Source organism: Neovison vison, chromosome 8, assembly GCF_020171115.1.
Source record: "Neovison vison isolate M4711 chromosome 8, ASM_NN_V1, whole genome shotgun sequence".
Taxonomy (NCBI): Eukaryota; Metazoa; Chordata; class Mammalia; order Carnivora; family Mustelidae; genus Neogale; species Neogale vison.
In genome coordinates this window covers 78066874-78089175 of record NC_058098.1, presented here as the reverse complement: position 1 = coordinate 78089175, position 22302 = coordinate 78066874, and the positions used below count along the sequence as shown (strand labels likewise).

At 34.7% G+C, this 22302-nt stretch overlaps 1 protein-coding gene across 4 annotated transcripts in view; it reads left to right on the top strand.

Annotated features, from left to right (window-relative positions):
* Nucleotides 1-22302, top strand: part of CCDC88A (coiled-coil domain containing 88A) — a 126109-nt gene that overhangs the window by 91311 nt on the left and 12496 nt on the right. For 3 of the 4 annotated variants that reach the window (XM_044263983.1, XM_044263981.1, XM_044263982.1), the window contains 8 exons: nucleotides 2742-2903; nucleotides 4453-4730; nucleotides 4953-5096; nucleotides 7794-7980; nucleotides 14386-14531; nucleotides 17590-17682; nucleotides 17809-18023; nucleotides 21706-21789. In XM_044263983.1, coding sequence (XP_044119918.1) covers nucleotides 2742-2903; nucleotides 4453-4730; nucleotides 4953-5096; nucleotides 7794-7980; nucleotides 14386-14531; nucleotides 17590-17682; nucleotides 17809-18023; nucleotides 21706-21789 — 1309 coding nt within the window. The remainder of the gene's footprint in view (nucleotides 1-2741; nucleotides 2904-4452; nucleotides 4731-4952; nucleotides 5097-7793; nucleotides 7981-14385; nucleotides 14532-17589; nucleotides 17683-17808; nucleotides 18024-21705; nucleotides 21790-22302) is intronic. The other variant, XM_044263984.1, reaches the window with a different exon arrangement.

Here is a 22302-nt window from a genome sequence, read left to right as displayed (position 1 = left end):
AATACCTAGTAATGCAATTGCTGGATTATAGGGTAGTTTGTCTTTAACTTTTTTTTTTTTTGTAAGATTTTATTTATTTATTTGACAGAGAGAGACAGTGAGAAAGGGAACACAAGCAGGGGGAGTAGGAGAGGGAGAAGCAGGCTTTCCACTGATCCGGCAGAAAGCCTGATGCAGGACTTGATCCCCGGACCCTGGGGTCATGACCTGAGCTGAAGGCTCAGTGACTGAGTCACCCAGGTGCCCCTATCTTTAACTTTTTGAGGGACCTCTATACTGTTTTCCAGAGTGGCTGTACCAGTTTGCATTCCCACCACTGTATTAGAGGGCTCTTCTTTCTACATATCCTTGTCAAATCTGCTGTTTCCTGTGTTATTAATTTTAGCTATTCTGACAGGTGTGAGGTAGTATCTCATTGTAATTTTGATTTGTATTTCCCTGATGATGAGTGATGTTGAGCATTTTTTCATGTGTCTGTTAGCCATTTGTATGTCTAGAAGTATATTTCTTTTACAAATTTACATCTGTGGATTCATGCTATACAGTATTTTTACTTGCATGTTTCAATTATGTTATCTTAGGGATTTATTTTAGGCAGTTATAGATCATATTTTGTTTACTATTCCATAGTGTGGATATTACCATAATTTATTTAAATAAATGTATTTTCAGATTTTGCTGCAATGAAAATCCATGTATAATATGTTCATGGGGTAGTAAATTCCTGATGGCAGAATTTATAGGCCAGAGGGTGTGTGTGTATGCATATATGTATACATATATCTGTGTAATTTTAACTGGTGTCATCATGTTAGCCTTTGAAGATCACCTCAGTTTTCAATTCCACTAATAGATTACCTGTTTTTTTAGATAAACATTTGATGTTTCTGGCCTTTTAATTTTTGTTAAACAGTAAGAAAGTATTTTAATTTTCATGTTTTAAATTATTAGTGAGCTATTTTATATCTGTTTATCAGCCATATATGAATACTTATTTTAAATATTCAGTGATTTACATATATATGTATGTGTGTATATATATATATGCACATAGATACAAACCTCCATCACTTCGGTTAATAATTGTATTTCAGAAAATTTTGCTGGTATGTAAAAGTGCTATAAGGTAAATCTCTTTTCCCATTGACTGACTTCATAAATTTCTATTGGAAAAAGTTACTTGGTTGTCATTTTTTAGCTGTTTTATTTTAGATAATGTTTTATAAGATGGCTAACCTTTTATTACACCAGTAATTTGGGTGCATTTGTCAGTATATTTACTGACCTCCTAACTTTTCCATTATAAATCTTTTCCTGCTCTGAGATATTCTTTCTACTCTATCTCTTATTCTTTATAGACTATAGAACTTTTCTTATGACTGTAAGGATACCCAGACTTGTCATTAGAGCTTTGTACTTTTTGGTTTCTTAAGAGCTGCCATTAGAATTTTTTTTAAGATTTTATTTATTTACTTGACAGAGAGATAGAGCACAAGTAGGTAGAGTGGCGGACAGAGGGAGAACAGGCTTTTCATTAGTAGCACCTAATGTATGTAAGTGAAAAATGGTTCACTTTTTGGTGTATCAAGATGGTATATAAATATATCAGCATTCAGTATTATTTTTCCAGTATAAATTTTTTCACCGTTTTTATTCAAATAAATGAACACAAGAGAAGTAAATCATTGTGCTTCCTCACCTTTGATTTTGTGATAAAATGTATGGGTTAAATCATTACTTGCCTTTTATACAGTGACATGTAGTATATGTAACTTTGAAAGCCTATAAAATGAATGATTTCTTTGTCCCCTATGTAGTTATGATAGAAGTGATATGTTGTGATTCAGTTGTAACTTTTTATGCATATTGCAATTATATGCAACAAATTCTGGCCTTTTGGGATGTAATGTTTTATTTCAGTTTTCCAGAGGTTCTTTGTTTATACATTTTTATGCTGATTTTTTATGAAATGTTATTTAGAAGTAAACCTAAAAATATAATATCCATGACAAACATTTTAATATCTGTCAAATTAAATTAATAATGATCTTCGATTTGCATAGTAATTCACTGTTTAAGTATAAAATTGAAATGTGGTAAAATGTACTAGGACAATTGAAAATTGTATGTTTTGTTTGGATTTGCTCCAGAAGTCCTATAGATAAAATAGAGTCTTAGTAAGTGTTTTATACCATGGGGAAAAAAAATCTCTAAAGAAAATATGTAACATCTGTTAGGTCAATTTTAAACTAAATGTTTTAAACACATGGTTAAAATTGTTCCTGCTTCTCTTCCAAATTTGTATTTATTAAAATAATTAGTTTTGCTGCTGAGACCAGCACTCACCTGTGTATGTATTTTTGCCTTTGGGCAGTTAGAAAATGTGCACTTCATTAGCTAGACACAGTCCTACATACTTTTGAGCAGCATGAAAACCATATAACTAATAAACCCATTCCAGTTTCTTGTGTTAATATATGAAGAATGGAATATTTTATTTTTTGGACATTATAAAGCAGACAATATAATGACACAATAGTAAGGTTTTGGTATTAGTGCTTTCTTTCTCTTTGATGAACTCTCTCTTTACAATTTGGGATAGAGGGGAACTGTTTAAGTCTTCCAAGATTGTTGGGATTTTGTTTTGGATTTTAATGGTAATAGTTGTTACAAAATGCTAATATCTGTTAAACAGAAATATGTTTGTTACTTTTAAAAATATGTGTGTTTTCTTTATTAAGAATGCTACCCTGCAAGCAGAGAAGCAAGCATTGAAAACTCAACTGAAGCAACTGGAGACACAGAACAATAATTTGCAGGCTCAGATTCTTGCACTTCAGAGGCAGACGGTGTCCTTACAGGAGCAGAATACTACTCTTCAAACCCAGAATGCAAAGCTTCAGGTTGTAATGTAATATTTGGGGATATGCAACCAAATTTTTGAATTATGCTCTTAAAAAAGGATAACTAGACATGGTAACATTGTTTCTTAGTGAGTGAATTTAATGGAAGATAAATTAAAATATATTGACTTAATGCTATACAGGCTTCCAGATATCAACATTTTTTAAAATATCAGAGCCTCTAAATATTAACTAATAAATTCACTCAATGCATATAAATACAATAAAGCTAACTTTATCTTTATTTAAAATATATAAAAAATATATTTAAAAATTTTTATTTAAAATATTTATGGGCACACCCAGGACTACAGTGGAGCCCCTGACACCTACATAAGGAGCCAGGGGAGCAGCAGCAGCCCTAGCCAGTAAGGCCTGGCATAAGAAAAGAATAAATAAACAAAGTGAAATACTTATTTATTTAAAATATAATTTTATCTTTATTTCACTTAAATTTACTTTATGGCCTTTTCACCTGTTTCACACAAGTTGATTGTAATTGCTCAAGTAGGAACCCTTGCTGTGGAGTATGATTGCAAATACCATTGTTTATTTCATTTTTATAGCTTTCCTATTGGTTCTTAGGAAACAACACAGCATGAAAGTTTTGTCTTCAGACTTTTCCTTAGTTCAGAGGATCCATCTTGCACTTAATGCTATAGTGTCTTTTCACACAGAATGATCAGGTTGAGAAAAATACAACTCTTTGAAATGTCTTAAAGAGCCAAAGAAAAAAATTCCATCTCTGAATGGGAAAAAGTTACAGAAAGTTCTTTCTGTAACTCTTTTCCAAGTGGTAAAACATATACTAATATAATGTAGACGCCTAAGAAAATTCCCAGTTGAATTTTCACAAGTAATTTTTTCAGTTTTGTTGCCTCTTAAGTTTTAGAAAGTGATAAAGTAGCATTTTAAATTCTGTACTTTTTCATGAGTGGAATACAGACTGTTTCTAATCACCTTCATTTAAAATAATTCAACCCAAAATGTACATATGATATATATCTCAAAAGAATATTAAATTAAATAATATAAATAATATTAAATCAATATAAAGTTTATATTGATATTAAATTAAATAATATAAATGAATAATATTAAATTATAGTTTTTTCTTTTAAATACTAAAAACCAAATTTTCTCAGTATAATATGATTATATCTGCCGTGATTTATGTAGTGCTTCCTTAAGTTATTGTTATATTTTACATTTTTTATGTTGCCATTAGAATTTTTTTTAAGATTTTATTTATTTACTTGACAGAGAGATAGAGCACAAGTAGGTAGAGTGGCGGACAGAGGGAGAACAGGCTTTCCACTGAGCAGGAAGCTTGATGCGGTCCTCAATCCCAGGACCCTGGGATCATGACCTGAGCCAAAGGTAGCCACTTAATTGACTGAGCCACCCAGGCAGACCTAGAATTTTATTTTGAAATAATTTTTAATATGGGAGAATTATTTTATCTGTAACACATACCACATATTTGCATCTTCTAGAAGAACAGGTAACTATTTTTCTTAGGTCTGATAAACAGTATACTTTCTTACAGGTTGAAAATTCTACCCTTAATTCCCAAAGTACTTCACTTATGAATCAGAATGCACAACTCCTAATCCAGCAGTCTTCCTTAGAAAATGAAAATGAAGCTGTAATCAAAGAGCGAGAAGACCTGAAATCTCTCTATGATTGTCTGATCAAAGATCATGAAAAGCTGGAACTTCTTCATGAACGTCAGGCTTCAGAGTATGAGTCTCTCATCGCTAAGCATGGAACTCTAAAGTCTGCCCACAAAAATCTCGAGGTGGAACATAAAGACCTTGAAGATCGGTAATTTACTATCTTCTCTTGTATTGTTAATTTAAAACCAGTTTTCTTTAGATAATATAATAAATGTTATGTTAAAATAATCTAAAATAATTTACATAGGAAATTTATGTATCGTGTTTATAGTGGTACTTACTAATAAATTACTATTGCTTTCTTCATTGCTAAAGTATTTTCTTTTTTATAAGGAAACATTATAAAACAAATACCTAATATTTTTTCCAGTTACAATCAGTTACTAAAACGGAAAGGACAATTGGAAGATTTGGAAAAAACACTGAAAGTAGAACAGGAAAAAATGATGCTTGAAAACAAAAACCATGAGACTATAGCTGCAGAATACAAGAAACTTTGTGGTGAAAATGATAGGTAATAAATATTTATGTATTTTAGTTTTGTATTATTCATTACATTTGAAGTGTATACTGCCCCTTTGCAGTACCATCTGTAACTTAGAATTTTTTAAAAGGACTCCAGAGCAGTAAGTAAATTACCCAACAAAATCAAGCAACTATTTATAAAATGGCTTGAAAACCTAGATCCCCGTTTTCACCTATTGTTTCTCTCTTGATTTATTCAACTAATTGAGTTTTTAAGCCACATTTTATAATGAAATTTTTGTACCTTGATAGCATTTATATGCGTTATTATAACAGAACGTAATGAAGTAAGATTCTTTTTTTCTGTCTTTGCTAGTGTGATATCTCAGTTCTTGTCTTTCAAAGTTTTTATAAGTGAACAGCTTCTAATTTCCTAGATTTGTACTCTTATTTTTAACTGTCTTAGTTATTAATGGTCTCATACTGCCGTGAGGCAGTTATTTTTTAGTTTGTAACCCTGGGAACATCAAAACTTGCCAACCCCTAATCAATCTGCTTCATAAGGGTATATATCAAAAGGTTTTTAGAAACCTTTCGAAAGTTAAGCAGTCTGCACATTTGCATTACACTTACACTTAACCATAGCTGAAGTGCTAAAAAGCAGCACACAGTTCAAATGGAGGTCATTCATTGACTATTTGTCCTGTTATGAATTTAATATAATCCATTTTTAGAACCGTATTTCTTTTCCTTTACAAAAAAAATCCCTAAGCTTCTAGAACTATTTTTATTTCTATGCTCAGTAGTTTTTAATTTAGTAATTGTTATAACTAGAAATAGTGTATTGGGGGATTTGAACTTTCAATTAGCTCTACACCAAGCTAGAATCAAGAAGGATGTATCTTTACGGTATGTGCAGTAGAAGACCAAGTTGTGACAAGTTACAGAATACAAGGACAGGGTCATTTTCATTACACACATAACATTGGAGAAGGCACTTACTATCAAAGTTCCATCTTTAACCTAACCTTTTTCCATTGTTGGGATTCACAATGAACTGGGACAGTTTGTGAGCTGGGTAGGCCTTCTAGGAATCCAATTAAAGGCCTTTTTTATTTCAATCAATTTCATTTCATGTCAATGAATAAATGAATTTATTCATTACTGAGGAGCCTTCTGAGAAAGAACTCAGCCTCCATGATGAGAAAAAAATTGAGCATGATGATTTTAAATCGGGAGATTTTGCAGGCTTGGAAGGGAAGGGTGGTTCTGAGTATTTTCTATCTCTCAAATACATAAAACCTGTTTTATCCCAACTTTTATGTATTCACGTCTATGTTGCAAGGCAAGAGAAGGCTTTAAGTAAAACCTGAAAGAGCTCTTACACCAAAAAAGATATTTATGAAGACTTGTCTCAAGAAGAATAGTTTGTTTACCCATTCTTCTAAGTAACCTAAGTTTTAATCTTTGATAATGCCAAATCAACAAAGTTTCTTACATGGCTCTAGTTTGTCTCAGCCTCTTTAGAATTGTGTTCACTGAATTACATTTTGATGTTAATGTTCTCAGCTTTAAAGGACAGTGTAAAAAAAACTTTCTTAAAGATCTCATTTTAGCATTTGCCTTAGAGATGATGTTGAGGACATTGTATATGGTATCTCTTCATATCTTGCCCTCACAAAGCATCGGTAGGTATATCTTTGATCTCCATAGGTATTGATATATTGTGTAGCTATCTGTATCTCAGTGAGGTCTAACCAGCTGTTATAACTCATGGCATACATTCATTCATGGATTCGACCTATTTATGGAACATTTTATGTATGTTTCTGGTCTTGCCATTTAATTTTTTTTTACTAATCCTTGATTTTTAAAATATATTATTTTTGTTATTTATTTTATGATTCTTGTAAACTGACTCAATTCTTTGGGTATTGAGTTGAAGTAAATGATTAGATGTTCTGAGCAAGTACCATTCTTTTTCTTAATGCCACAAGATAAAGGTCGTTAAACTAGAGCCAACTCAGTGGGCCAGATCCAGGCTGTGTCCTGTTCTTGTTGTTTGTTTTTGTTTTTATTCTTGTTTTTCAGATTTAAAAACAGATTTTAGGGACGCCTGGGTGGCTCAGTGGGTTAAGCCTCTGCCTTCAGCTCAGGTCATGGTTTCAGGGTCCTGGGATCAAGACCCGCATTGGGCTCTCTGCTCAGCAGGGAGCCTGCTTTCTCCTCTCTGTCTGCCTGCCTCTCTGCCTACTTGTGATCTCTCTCTCTCTCTGTCAAATAAATAAATAAAATTTAAAAAAAACATATTTTATTATGTACCTCTTCTGTTTTTTATTTTTACTTTTTTAAGTTTTATTTTAATTCCAGTTAGTTAACATATAGTATTAGCTTCAGTAGTACAATATAGTAAATTAACAATTCCATCCTGTTTCGGTTCATCTCCCGAACTAAAAATAATTTTTGTATTGTAAAAGTTTGGGGGTGCAGAGAGGGCAAAATACCTTTATGAGCCACATGCAGTAGACAACATGCTAGAAGATTTCAAGGGAAGAGTAGTCTGAATTTTCTATTCTAGTTTTACAGAATAGAAATAGATTTTTGATTAATTTAATCACTGGCTAAAGAGTCCAATATATTCTCTAAGTATGTCTGAATGTGATCCACAGCATTTTCACATTATGTAATTACAATGAAAGCTATTAAGGGAATCTAATTCTTTTTCTATCATGATTTCTAATTACAGGTTGACTCATACATATAATCAGCTTGTAAAAGAAACTGAAGTTTTACAAACTGACCATAAAAACTTGAAAAGTCTTCTAAATAATTCCAAACTGGAACAAACAAGATTAGAAGCTGAATTTTCAAAGCTAAAGGAACAATACCAACAATTGGACATCACATCCACCAAGCTAAATAACCAGTGTGAGGTGAGCTTTGACAAGTTTCTTTTTTACGAATCAACACATGCCTGAAAAATAATCATATTAAAATGAGAATAACAGTATATATTTGCTTGGGTATTTCTAAAAGAATTGGTCAGGGGTGGGGTACCTGGGTGGCTCAGTCATTAAGCATTTGCCTTTGGCTCAGGTCATAAGCCCAGGGTCCTGGGATCGAGCCCCGTGTCAGGCTCTCCACTCTGTGGGAAGACTGCTTCTCCCTCTCCCACTCCACTTGCTTGCATTCCCTCTCTTGTTGTGTCTCTCTCTGTCGAATAAATAAAATCTTAAAAAAAAAAAAAAAAAGAATTGGTCAGAGGTAATTGAAATTCACAAGTAATTCATAAAAACTTCTTTTATTATGGATTTCAACATTGTTTACTATTAGTTTAAACTTGTGTGACCACATACTTTGAAAATGTGAAATTGTGCCCTTGTTTAATGAAAAAATGTTTACTTAGCACCTGGCATGTACTAGTAAGCCAAAAAGATAAAAATCTTTCCCTTTGTGGAGCTTAGATTCTGGTGGAAAGAAATAGACAACAAACACAACGAGCAGGCGAAATATGTAGTATTTCAATGTTTTATAACATATATTGCACTTTACTCCAACACTTGGTGGTGTAAAACAAGCATTTATTAGGCTCCCAGGTCTGTGGATCAGAATGACAGGGACAGTGGAGCAAGTTTGTTTCTGTTCCACTTGCAACTGTGATTGAAAGGCTAAATGCATGTTTGTGGTTGGCTCTGGCTACCAGCTGGAGGCATCCGTTTTCTCTCCACATGATGTCTCCCCAAGGGCCAATTTGGCTTTCTCACAACATGGTGATAACCAGACAGAAGCCATCTCTACCATAATGATCAAACCTCAGAAGTTATGCGGCATCATTTCCCCTGTATTCTCTTCATTGAGGCAGTCAAAGTCACATTCAGGCTCAAGAGAAAGAGAGAGTAGATTCTGCCTTTTGGTAGAGAATGGCAAGATTCTTACAAGAGCATGTGAACTGGAAATACTACTCTATTTTGAAAATTGGTCTGCAGCATCTGGTATGTTACAAGGTAGATAAGTTATGTGCAAGTAAAAATGAAATACAGCAAAGAGGGATAAGGAAGACTTCCAGGGTGGATAAAGGAATATAGATTGAAATTTTAATAGGCATCCTTCAACAAAGATAACTTTATTCTGAGTAAAACAGGGGAGCCATTTGCGTGTTTTGAGCAGAAAAGACATTAGCCTTATGTATACAGTTGTGTTATTAACACAATTCCATGCTGTTCTTTGTGATGGTTTGATAAAACAAGTTTTAAAGTCTAAAGGGATACTGAAATTAGAAAATCCTTAAATTTGGGCGCCTGGGTGGCTCACTTGGTTAAGCGACTGCCTTTGGCTCAGGTCATGATCCCAGAGTCCCGGGATCAAGTTCAGCATCGGGCTCCCAGCTCCTTGGGGAGTCCTTCTCCCTCTGACCTTCTCCCCTCTCATGCTCTCCCTCACTTTCCTTCTCTCTCTCTCTCACAAATAAATAAACCTTTTTTAAAAATCCTTAAATTTTATTGTTTGGCCCCCAAATCATTGAAGTTTGAATATAGCTTAACACCTGAATTTCATGGCACTTTTAAGAAAAGGCACTTAAGCTAACTTTTAAAGGGAAATAGGAGTAGAAAAGTAATACTTAAAAGCGTTTTGTCTGAAATGATAAACCAATAGAAAGAAGTACTAGCTTAAAATCATATTTAATTACCCAACAAGGCTCAGAAAGTATAGAACATTCATTATGCCTGTGATTCATAAAAGTGCAAATAAAATATAACCAGAGTGATGGACTTACAGAAGGAGGAGGAGGACAAATCCACTCCCCAAGAAACAATAAAATTGGGCAAAATTGTCAAGAACAACCATTGTAGTACTCTGGAACTGCAGTAAAAGTGTACAACGGATTGAGAAGCATTTATTAAAGAAAACTGCTTGACTTTGTGTAGGAGCTGTGATTGTCTGAGGCATTTTATCTTGTGATTTCTCCCATTCCCCTCCACCTTCCCCAATTCCAATACCTAGTAGTTCAGATGAGGGGCATACTGAGAAAATTAGCAACTTGGCTACCAGAGCAGGCTGACTTGATTTGAGTAGAGCACAAAAAAGTCCCATACTCAGGAGAGTTGTCACAGGTCAATTCTCAGATGGTCTGAGGTTGGACTATTGGTTGGGGTAAGGAATAGACAGCAAATTAGTCAAAAATTTAAATGGGAGATCCATTCTGACTGGTGTGAGGTGGTATCTCATTGTTGTTTTGATTTGTATTTCCCTGATGCCAAGTGATGTGGAGCACTTTTTCATATGTCTCTTGGCCATCTGGATGTCTTCTTTGCAGAAATGTCTGTTCATATCTTCTGCCCATTTCTTTTTTTTTTGGATCCTGTTTTCTTTATTTTTTTTTCCAATTTATTTATTTTCAGAAAAACAGTATTCATTATTTTTTTCACCACACCCAGTGCTCCATGCAAGCTGTGCCCTCTATAATACCCACCACCTGGTACCCCAACCTCCCACCCCCCCGCCACTTCAAACCCCTCGGATTTTTTTTCAGAGTCCATAGTCTCTCATGGTTCATCTCCCCTTCCAATTTACCCAAAAGCACATACCCTCCCCAATGTCCATAACCCTACCCCCCTTCTCCCAACCCCCCTCCCCCCAGCAACCCATAGTTTGTTTCGTGAGATTAAGAGTCACTTATGGTTTGTCTCCCTCCCTATCCCATCTTGTTTCATGAATTCTTCTCCTACCCACTTAAGCCCCCATGTTGCATCACCACTTCCTCATATCAGGGAGATCATATGATATTTGTCTTTCTCCGCTTGACTTATTTCGCTGAGCATGATACGCTCTAGTTCCATCCATGTTGTTGCAAATGGCAAGATTTCGTTTCTTTTGATGGCTGCATAGTATTCCATTGTGTATATATACCACATCTTCTTGATCCATTCATCTGTTGATGGACATCTAGGTTCTTTCCATAGTTTGGCTATTGTGGACATTGCTGCTATAAACATTCGGGTGCACGTGCCCCTTTGGATCACTACATTTGTATCTTTAGGGTAAATACCCAGTAGTGCAATTGCTGGGTCATAGGGCAGTTCTATTTTCAACATTTTGAGGAACCTCCATGCTGTTTTCCAGAGTGGTTGCACCAGCTTGCATTCCCACCAACAGTGTAGGAGGGTTCCCCTTTCTCCGCATCCTCGCCAGCATCTGTCATTTCCTGACTTGTTGATTTTAGCCATTCTGACTGGTGTGAGGTGATATCCACCTCACACCAGTCAGAATGGCTAAAATTAAGAAGTTCAGAAACGACAGATGTTGGCAAAAATGTGGGAAAAGGGGAACCCTCTTACACTGTTGGTGGGAATGCAAGCCGGCGCAGCCACTCTGGAAAACAGCATGGAGGTTCCTCAAAAAGTTGAAAATAGAGCTACCTTATGACCCAGCAATCTCACTACTGGGTACTTACCCCAAAGATACAAATGTAGTGACCCAAAGGGGCACACACACCCGAATATTTATAGCAGCAATGTCAATAATAGCCAAACAATGGAAAGAACCTAGATGTCCATCAACAGATGAATGGATAAGGAAGATGTGTGTGTGTGTGTGTGTGTGTGTAATGGAATACTACGCTGCCATCAAAAGAAATGAAATCTTGCTATTTGCAATGACGTGGATGGAAGCAGAGGGTATTATGCTAAGCGAAATAAGTCAATCAGAGAAAGACAATTATCATATGATCTCTCTGATATGAGAAATTTGAGAGGCGGAGGGGGTTGTTGGGAGTAGGGATGGAAAAAATGAAACTAGAGGGGATCAGGAGGGAGACAAACCATGAGAGAATCTTAATCTTACAAAACAAACTGAGGGTTGCTAGGGGTGGGGGGTAGGGATAGGGTGGTTGGGTTGTGGACATTGGGGAGAGTATGCGCTATGGTGAGTGCTGTGAAATGTGTAAGCCTAAAGATTCACAGACCTGTACCCCTGGGGCAAATAATACATTATATGTTAATAAAAAAAATAATAATAATAAAGAAGTGGGACCTAAAAAAAATAAATAAATGGGAGATCCAGGGAATGAGACATCCAGCTATAGTGAGTCTTGATAAAGTCCTTCCTGACATTGGTAGCCTGGAAAGCTATCCAAGAGAGCCCAGAAAGGGCCCTAGCTACCTACTTATCTCTGGCTGGTAGTCCCAACTCAAGTCAAATATTAACTCTTGGCTAGGGACTAACACGTATAATAGCATGATTTAGAGGGAGCGGAAAAATGAATCCAGAGTATAAGAGGCCAGGGTAGCAGTTAATCTTCTTGGGAAGGGATGGTGATTAGAAGACAGCACAAGTTGTTTCTGGAATATAGTTAATGAGCTATTTCTTGATCAGGTACTGGTTTCACACATGTTCACTTTGTGCTAATTCACTGAGCTGTAGCTACATAAAGTTGTGTTCTCTTTTCTCTATATATGTTTTATTCATTGTTGACACAGTAATTAATGCTATATAACAGCACAGAACCTTTGGTAATGGACATAAACATTTATTTTTGCTCATGAATCTATGGATTGCCTGAGCAAATGTGCTGATGGCATATATCAATGTGACCAAGATCATTTGATCTTAGTCACATTTGCAGTGAACTGGCACAGACTCTGAGGGCTGGCTGGCCTAGGGTGGCCCCAGATGGCATAAGTTTTCTCTGTGCCATGTGGCCTCTCATCCTCCAGCAGGATTACAAGTGGAAGCGCATAAGGCTTTTTGAGTCTAGACTTGGAACTTCCATCACTTCCACTTCCTTCTCGTGGCCAAGGGCATTCCAAAATCAGAAAGAGGGAAAATAAATTCCACTTCTTGATGGTAAGAGCAAAAAGTCACAGCACAAGAGGGTATAGACACAGGGAGGAGAAAAACTGTGTTCAGTTTTGTAATGAATCTACCACATGTTGTGTTTCAATTTAACAATATATAGATAAATATAACACAATAGTGATAATGGTTAGCTCTAAATGGCTATTTATGGATATTCACAGTATTGCTTTTCTGTATCTTAAGAGTTTACAAAATGTCTGGGATTTTTTCCCTTTTTGTTTTTTAAAGTGTAGATCTCCAGACTGGTTGAATTTGAATGCTAGGACCCAGAAATCCACATTTTTAAAAGAGATAGATATATAGATTTATTTATTTGAGAGAGAGAGTGTATGTGTGCTCACACAGGTGCAAGGAAGGGAGTAGCAGAGGGGAGGGAGAGAAAGGAAGAAAGAATCTCAAGCAGACTCCAAGCTGAGCATGGAGCCCCAGGCGGGGACTTGATCTCCAGCCCTGAGATGATGATGTGAGCTAACCAAGTCGAAAGCTCAACCAACTGAGTCACCTGGAAATCTACATTTTTTTAATAGTTCCTATGAGTGATGCTGAATTTTGAAAATCACTACTTTGGGCTTTCTGACTTCTACTAGAATCTCTGGCCTAACTAAGGCACGTTTCCAGTTTCTTCTAACTACAAAGAAGCTGCCCAATGCTGTTGGCAACCCAACTACCAGTAGTATCAGCTAGTAATAACAACCACTGACAAGATTACCTGAGTCCCTTTGATCAACCCATTAAAACTATGTACAAACTTCTAAGGTTCCTAAAAAACAGTGGATGAGGAAAGAATGAGGTATATTAAGTACCTACTCTGTGTTAAAGGCATGACACATGATAGTTTACATATATTATTTAATCCTTACAACAGTCAGGGGTGTGAATTATTCTCATTTTATAGATGAGATCATTAAAGTCCAGAGAATTAATTTACTTGTCCAATTTCATAGCTCCTTAAATGGAAGGCCAGGTAGCTTTCAGACTATAAGTTAAATAGTTTTGAAGAAAGCAATTGTTTTTGGAACTAGATAATTTATTATATGTTAAACCCAGTGTTTGTAAGAATTTTTAAAATGTGTACAGCACATAACTTAGTATTTTAGCTCTCATTATAACTAAAATAATCATTCGTGGTGCAATAATAATAATAATAATCAAGGTGCAACCACCTAATTGTTCAAGTAGCAGAAGACCTAAGTCTTTTTTTTTTTTAAAGATTGATTGATTGATTTTAGAGAGTGTGTGGGAGCTGGAGGAGGGACAGAGGGAGAGGGAGAGAGAGAATCTCGGGCAGATTCCCTGCTAAGTGTGGAGCCCAACATAGGCTTAATCTCCTGACCCTGAAATCATTACCTGAGCCAAAACCAAGAGTCAGATACTCAACTGACTGAGCTACCCAGGTGCCCCAAGACTGTATATTTTTCAGATGTTTGGGGTGATTTATGTTAAATGTAAATGTTGATTTTAAAAAAATGTTTGTGTTTAAACAGTTGCTAAGCCAACTTAAAGGAAATTTAGAAGAAGAAAATCGACATCTACTAGATCAAATTCAGACATTAATGCTCCAGAACAGAACACTATTGGAGCAGAATATGGAAAGCAAGGATCTCTTTCATGTTGAACAAAGACAGTACATGTAGGTACCAAATAATGTTGAAGTAATACTCATGATTTTATCATTGCCAACTGGTGACAAAAAAACTCACTGCTAATTTTTTTTTTTTTTTTAATTTTCAACATTATTATTTCTCCATACATTTTTTTGAATGCTTATGTTCTGGGCACTATGCTAGTAACCAGAAATACTAACATGAAAACACATAGGTCCTGCTCATAAGAAACTAGTAACATAAAGCAATAAATACAAATAATCACTACAATGGAAGTATGTGTAGGAGGCCTTAGAAATACAGCAGATACAGGGGAAGGAGTGCCTTAGTCTGGCAGGGGCAAGGTGGACTTCCAAAAGATGCTTGCTTAAGCTGAGACCTAAAGACCCATGGGAGTTTGCCTGAGGAGACATACCAGCCCAAGGAGGCACAAATGGAATAGCGTGAAGGTGTGTTATGGTATGGTACAGGACCTAAAAATTAATAGTTCTTGCTGGAGCAAAACTGAGGAAGAAGGAGCAATAGAGAAGTGACTGAAAACTTAGGAACAACCTCAGAAAGGTTTTTTTTATGGCATATAAAGGAGTTGCTGAAAACTTTGAGCAGAGGGGTAAAATGACCAGATTTGTGTTTTTGTTTTTTTTTAAGGCACTGGTGGCATTTTAGAGTATGGATTAGAAGTCCTGAGAATAGAGACAAGAAATAAGTTTTAGGAAGACTGTTGTAATAATCTAGTGAATCATAATTCACAAGCAGTGGTAGTTGAGATCATATACCAGATGTAAGAGATAGAATTGACAAGGCTTAATATTGGTAAATTATATCTCTATTCTCCATTAGTAGTAGAGGAATCTGGTAAAATCAGGGATTTGGGCCTGAGCTACTCAGTGGATAGGCCTTGTATTGCACCAAGGTTTACCTTTTCTAAATTCCCCTATTCCCTAAATGAGAAACAAAATAGTATAAAGAAATAGCACGGATGTTGAAACTTGGCAGCTCGTAATCCAAGTCCCAGTTCTTCCAGTCACTAGCTATGTGACCATAGGTGAGTTACTTTGGTTCTTTGATCATTGGTTTCTTTTTCTCTAAAACAGAGATATAACGTCTACTTCCAAGATGATCCTAAGAAATAAATGAAATAATATATCTGTCCCTTTTAGGCATGATATATATGGTGGTGAGCTAGGGCACATATGAAACCAGGATACATCATACATCTTTTGAAGCATCAGTTTTCTTAAAAACTTTGAGGCAGGGAACATGATTTTTATATTAACAGACAGGTATATTATGGAGCAAAAAGTGTTTGCATGAGCTTTTAAGATAAATGTAAAACTTCAAAGAAATTTCACATTTGTGGCCAGCCACTTTCGACTACACCTTCAGTCCTTTCAGGGCTATGTATTCCTTTATTCTCTGCCTTAAGAGGTGTTTCTGCTTAAGAAGCGGGAAGTATATCTAAAACATTTAAGTTTTCTGTCCCTTAAGCAAAGGCTTTATGCAAAGCTTTATATTTGGATATCTTTAGAATATCTTAATATTCTGATCCTTGGTGAGTAATCCATTTCCAAAGTTTCAGTAATTGTATCTGTATAGTTGACTTAGAAATATTAGTATCTATTCTGACTTTTTGAATTTAAATTCAAAATATTCATCTTAAATGTCAGACAGTTCTTGCTGAATGCTTCTGTCACATGATCCTAGCAGGAGTGACAGTGAACAAGTAGTACTGAGAATTTGGAGATTCCTGATGATATTTCAACAGGTAAAAAGCAAAGACATTTGGGAGGTATATCTGCCATTGTGCTGTAGTGTATACCTCTTGGCAATCTCTGTTCACAAAGCATCTTCTTCAAAAAAATCAAATCCATTTGTTCTGGTTCCCACTTCCATAATTCATCCTAACCACTCAACTAGACTACCTCATTAGCCTCCTGGATGCTTTCTTGACTATCATCCTTTCTGATAGATACTATTTCATCATGGAGTTAAGGTACCTATAGCAAAGATTTCATAATGTCACTTTTTAATGAAACCTACAAGCTTCTAATTTCCTATTGAGCAAAATCTAAACCTGAAAGTCCCTCACTGCTTCCCCTCAACTAAACTGCTTAATTTAGCATTCTTATCTTTTCGGTCTATCTAATATGGCCATTCTCTCCATGAGGCTTTCTTCGGTCATTCAAGATAGAAATATTTTCCCTTTTATAAGTTTCTTTTGTACTTAACACAGTACTTTTATTTTGGCACCTTTACTACCTTGGATTGTAATACTCATGCATATTTTCCTCTCTTCTATTGTATTATAAGCAGAGTGGGCTACTTATTGTCTTTTTATACTCTTTGTGTCTTCCTCATTATAAATGATCACTAAATATTTGTTGACTAAACAACATCGCAGTTTGGCATCACAGTTTTTCAGATCATTTTACTTTAGTCTGTGATCTTTGATGTTTCCCTACGTAATATATACCATCAAGGACATAAATGAGATGAAGACATGGTGAAACTAGTGTATTCATGTATTGCTGAAGGCAGGAAATTGTTCTCTAAAGGTAAATTAAGCCTAAGTAATTCTGCCATAAAGGAAAATAGTCTGTGTTTGATGAAGATGTGGTTGCAAGATTACTTATATCTACAATTGTAAACAGACTATTGAACATTTTAGTTTTTTACTTACATAAATTATGTTAAATCACCTTTCATTCCAAACACAATGTGAGATACTAAAAGATCCAAGAATAGGAGAACAGCCACTGTTAATGTCGCTTAACAGCTATTAAAAGACGTTGAGAGAATTCCTTTGTCATGATGAGAATATAATATGGAAAATTTTCTTCAAACAAATAAATTGCATTAAATAATTGAATTTTAAATTCTATATCCTTTCATTAAGTAAGTTTGTAAATAAAAAGAAAAAGAGAAACTTGGAAAAAAGTCCCTTGTTAATACCTAATACTTTGTTGTCAACTCTAATATCTGTATTTGTTTATGTTTTGGACAGCAGTTAGATTGTAGTCACAAAATATTCATAACTATAGAAAATATGGTACATGTCCTAAAATGCAATTTTTATTTTTGCAGTGATAAGTTAAATGAATTAAGACGACAAAAGGAGAAATTAGAAGAGAAGATAATGGATCAATACAAATTTTATGACCCATCTCCTCCTAGAAGGTACTGTTAACCAAATTTTATTCATTTTTACTTGGGAAAAAAAGAGAAAGTTAAGTCTTTTAATTTTGTGAAGGATTTGTATGTTGAATTTAAGACTGATAAGAGTTTTTTAAATTATTCTATTAGGAGAGGCAACTGGATTACTCTAAAAATGAGAAAATTGATAAAGTCTAAGAAAGATATTAATCGGGAACGTCAGAAATCTCTAACATTAACACCTACCCGCTCAGACTCCAGTGAAGGATTTCTTCAGCTCCCTCATCAAGATAGTCAAGATAGTTCTTCAGTAGGTTCAAACTCTTTAGAAGATGGCCAAACTTTGGGGACCAAGAAAAGCAGCAGTGAGTGCTTACACTCTTTAAACATTTGTGATCTCTAGTATTGATTTAGAATTATTTCAAAAGATTTCTTTAACTTATAACTTCAGCAGTCCTCTGGGTAATAGTCTGATGAATGCATTTCTTTTTAATTTTATATGATTATAAAATTCATGTGTACTGCAATATCGCATGATTTCCTGTATTATGTGTTTCTAAAAATACCAAACACAGAAATACCATCATTTAATCAGGGAGATTAAGCAGTGTCCAAAGAACATTGAGATAAGAGCCAGAGTATCTCTGTTACTTGCTAGTTGTAGTAATATGGGTACACCATTCACCTTTGTGTCATACTTCATAGGGTGATTGTGAAGAGTAAGTGAGAAGTGTTTATGAGCTCATCTTGATAATTATTTGTAACTAAGTAGAATAATAAGGCATTTTATAATGGGGTTTTATTCATATACTTTGGTGTCAAATTGGAGCAAAGTTATATTGGTGAGAAGCAAAGAAAAACAGTTATGAATTCAAAGAGAATGATATTCAGTAATTTAGAAGTAACTGAAGGTTGTCAAAATTATTGAGGGATTGCTTGGTAAAGGATCGATTAAAATTGATGTATATAAGCTTTTATATAAAATTGTAATTTAATTTTTTTAATTACAAGTATGATAGTATTACACCTTAACATGAACTATACAATTCATAATATTTTTATTACTGGTGCGCTTAACTAAATAAGAGCAAAGTAAAAGTCTAAAGAAGTATATTTTAAGAGAAAGAGAAAAGAATCCAAAGCCAGGCCCTTTGAAGATGTCCAAGAAGTTGACTACTAACAATGTTCTTTTTTTTTTTTTTTTTTAATTTATTTGATAGATCACAAGCAGGCAGAAAGGCAGGCAGAGAGAGAGAGAGGGGGAAGCAGGCTCCCTGCTGAGCAGAGAGCCTGATGCGGGACTCGATCCCAGGACCCTGGGATCATGACCCGAGCCGAAGGCAGCGGCTTAACCCACTGAGCCACCCAGGCGCCCCTACTAACAATGTTCTTACAGAATATGTAAATAAGATGCTTGAATCCACTCATACTATCACCAGAGTCACTAAATTTTTAAAAAAATAGGTATTTGTCTGTGTGTATGTATAGGTATATCTATATGAAATAGATTTATATAATTTCACTGCTATTCCTTTGAAGTAAATAGACCAAAATAGCTATTACTTCCCCCCAGGGATAGACTTTACTTACGGCAACTCTCAAAACTCTCAAAAAACTATAGTGTAATTCCCTTCAAGGGAATTACCTCTGAAAAGACAGTATTTTAGGATATAGGAGATGAGGCATTCATTATAGGGTATATTTCAGAATACAGCTATACATCCTAAAAACTAGAACCCATAAGTATTCATGCATACATACATCGTGTGTGTGTGTGTGTGTGTGTGTGTGTGTGTGTGTGTGTGTGTTAATCTCAAGAAAATGTTTAAATTCTGTATCCCAACACAAGATTATCATTACCTGGGTCTTTTGCTACCTAAGTCTTATCATTCAAATCTACATGAAATCTCTTGCGTATTCTTGTGAAGAAATCATCAGGTTCACCTTAAAAAGATGTCAGATAATTCAATTTTATGTTACTTTAGATATAAAGTATCTGACATCTTATTAAATGAGAAATGGTAATAGGTCTACTTAATTTTTTTCCAATTAAAGGAAGATATTTCATAAGGCATTGATTTCTTTCTTTCTTTTCTTTTTTTTTTTTTCCAAGTAAGCTCTGCATCCAACATGGGGCTTGAACTCACAACCCTGAGATCAAGAGTTGTATGCTCTCTCCTGACTGGGCCAGCCAGGCACCCTAAAGAAAGATTTCAATTCAGATATGATACTGTAACACAAGAAAGGCACAGCAGTCTTTTTTGAGGTCAACTTGTCTGTTTTTAATATAAAGCTGACATTCTTTCATACTCCCTGCTGAAGCATCCAGAATAAGAATCAAAGGCAGTAATATTCTCCTTTCCTGCAGTTGTTCAGTTTTAGAATTTTTTAAATAAACAAAAACCCAGCAGTGCTAATGTTCTCTGAATTTGAGTATGTTGTTTAAAAAAAATATTGTATATCTACAAACTAGTTGACATAATAAGGATCACATTCCACCACTGGAAAATTTAAAATTCCTTTTATCCTGTCTGTCAGTAAAGCAGTCTTTGGAAAACAGTTGAAATAGAAGTATCTAAACAAGACAACATGTGCATGCTGCAACCATTCAGCTTTGTTTTAGCTAAGTGTCCATGTTTACATTACTTTCAGTTCATTTCTTTTTAATCATTAAAAACAGTTGTGTTTACCAAGTTAGAAAAGAAATAGGTCAAATTAAAAGCCAAAATCGGGACTGTTCCTAATAGTGGTCAAGTAAGTTAAAAAGCTGTATGTCCATTGCATTCTCTTTAATGGAGAAGAACTTTGATTAAATATAACTCAAGAATGTTAGTGACTCTAGTGAGCATTTTAATTTTTATGCCAATGATACCTACTGTAGTTATAATCCTAATTTTCACTTATAGAATTTTTCTGCACAGTGCTACCTTTGTTTTTCTTAGTAAACTCATCCAAAAAGCCCTTCAAAATACCTAAAAATGTTATAAATACATACTTATCAGTCATTTTTGCTTGCATTAGTTGCCTCTTATCTTTTAGCTTTAACAGAGCTTAGTGCTAGCTTTTCTCTTTTCTGTAGTCAGCCTTTTGCAAAATGAAATGAATGTAATTGCTCATGTCATCTTTTCAAAGACTTTACTCTGAAGAATAAATATTTTCTTGGTGCTGTTAAATAATGCACCAGAATTCAAACTAACCCAAAAAAATAATTCCCTATTTCCTTTCGTAAAGTTTAAGAAAATAATGAAAGTTTTAAATTTCTTTAGATTGTTTTAAACATTCCCTGGGCACCCTCATTTTTGTTGATATATATTAATAGAATACTCTTGTAAAATGTGCATTTTCTTTTTTTTTTTTTTAATGATTTTATTTATTTATTTAACAGAGAGAGATCACAAGTAGGCAGAGAGGCAGGCAGAGAGAGAGGGAGAAGCAGGCTCCCTGCTAAGCAGAGAGCCCGATGCAGGCCTTGATCCCAGGACCCTGGGATCTTGACCTGAGCCGAAGGCAGAGGCTTAATCTACTAAGCCACCCAGATGCCCAAAATGTACATTTTCTTAAGAAGTTTCTTTTTCCCAAGATGAAGTCTTTTTATTTAAAAAGTTAAAGAATTGGAAAGCCTTGTACATTTTCATCATGTATACTGTGGCCCACCAATAACCCTAATTTTAAAGGTATACCTTTACAACTTATTGACAACTTATTATTAACTTATTATAACAACTAGTTAATAGGAAAACTGTTCCTTCAGTAAGTACTTCTAATCAGTTCCTGTATTTGTAGGACTTTAGCCAATCCAAGCTTTCAAAGTATATGTTCCTCATCATTGTCTTCAGTGCTTTCCAAGTATTTTGAAGTGTCAAAGTACATATTTCATATTTCATTATCACTCAGCAGCATGAGAATAATAGCTTTAGTATAGCATACATAGCTGAAACTCAGACATTCATTTCTGTCCTTAATTTCAACATTTAACTCCCATCTGTTCTTCTCCCTTTTTTCTTTCATTTTTCTGTTTCTGTTTTTCCTCATGCTCTGACATTAAAGTGGTTGCACTGAAAAGACTGCCCTTTTTGAGGAACAGACCGAAGGATAAAGACAAAATGAAGGCCTGCTACCGTCGTTCCATGTGTAAGACTTTATGACAGTTCAGCTTCTTTCAAATGACTACACTGGCTTCCATTACTAATTTTTCACTAACCTTTCTCTGGACTGTGCCAATTTTCTTATTTTGCAAAGTGCAGTCTTCCTCTAATTCAAGGAGCTGGAAAAAAAAATTTTTTTTTCAAAACTGGCACTGAATTCGCATTATATGTATGGTCACTGATACATATACATGCACATATGTTTAGTCATACATGTAATATAAATTTCCAGTGCCTTCTAAAAGTTGGCAGAAAAAAGAAACTTTTTTCTATGCCATTGAGACTTTTTCCCCCAAAGAAATTTACTTAAAATATAACAAAACCTTTAGCATTAGGAATTTATTTTCTTAATGAACTAAATTAAACAAATAAATAAATAAAATGGCCTATAACCCTTGAAAACGTTTGTCATTCTTTATATATTAATACTCTGGTTTTTTTTTTTAAGTGGTATGGGTAATTACATAATCAAATTAAATGTCACTTTGGATATCATCTC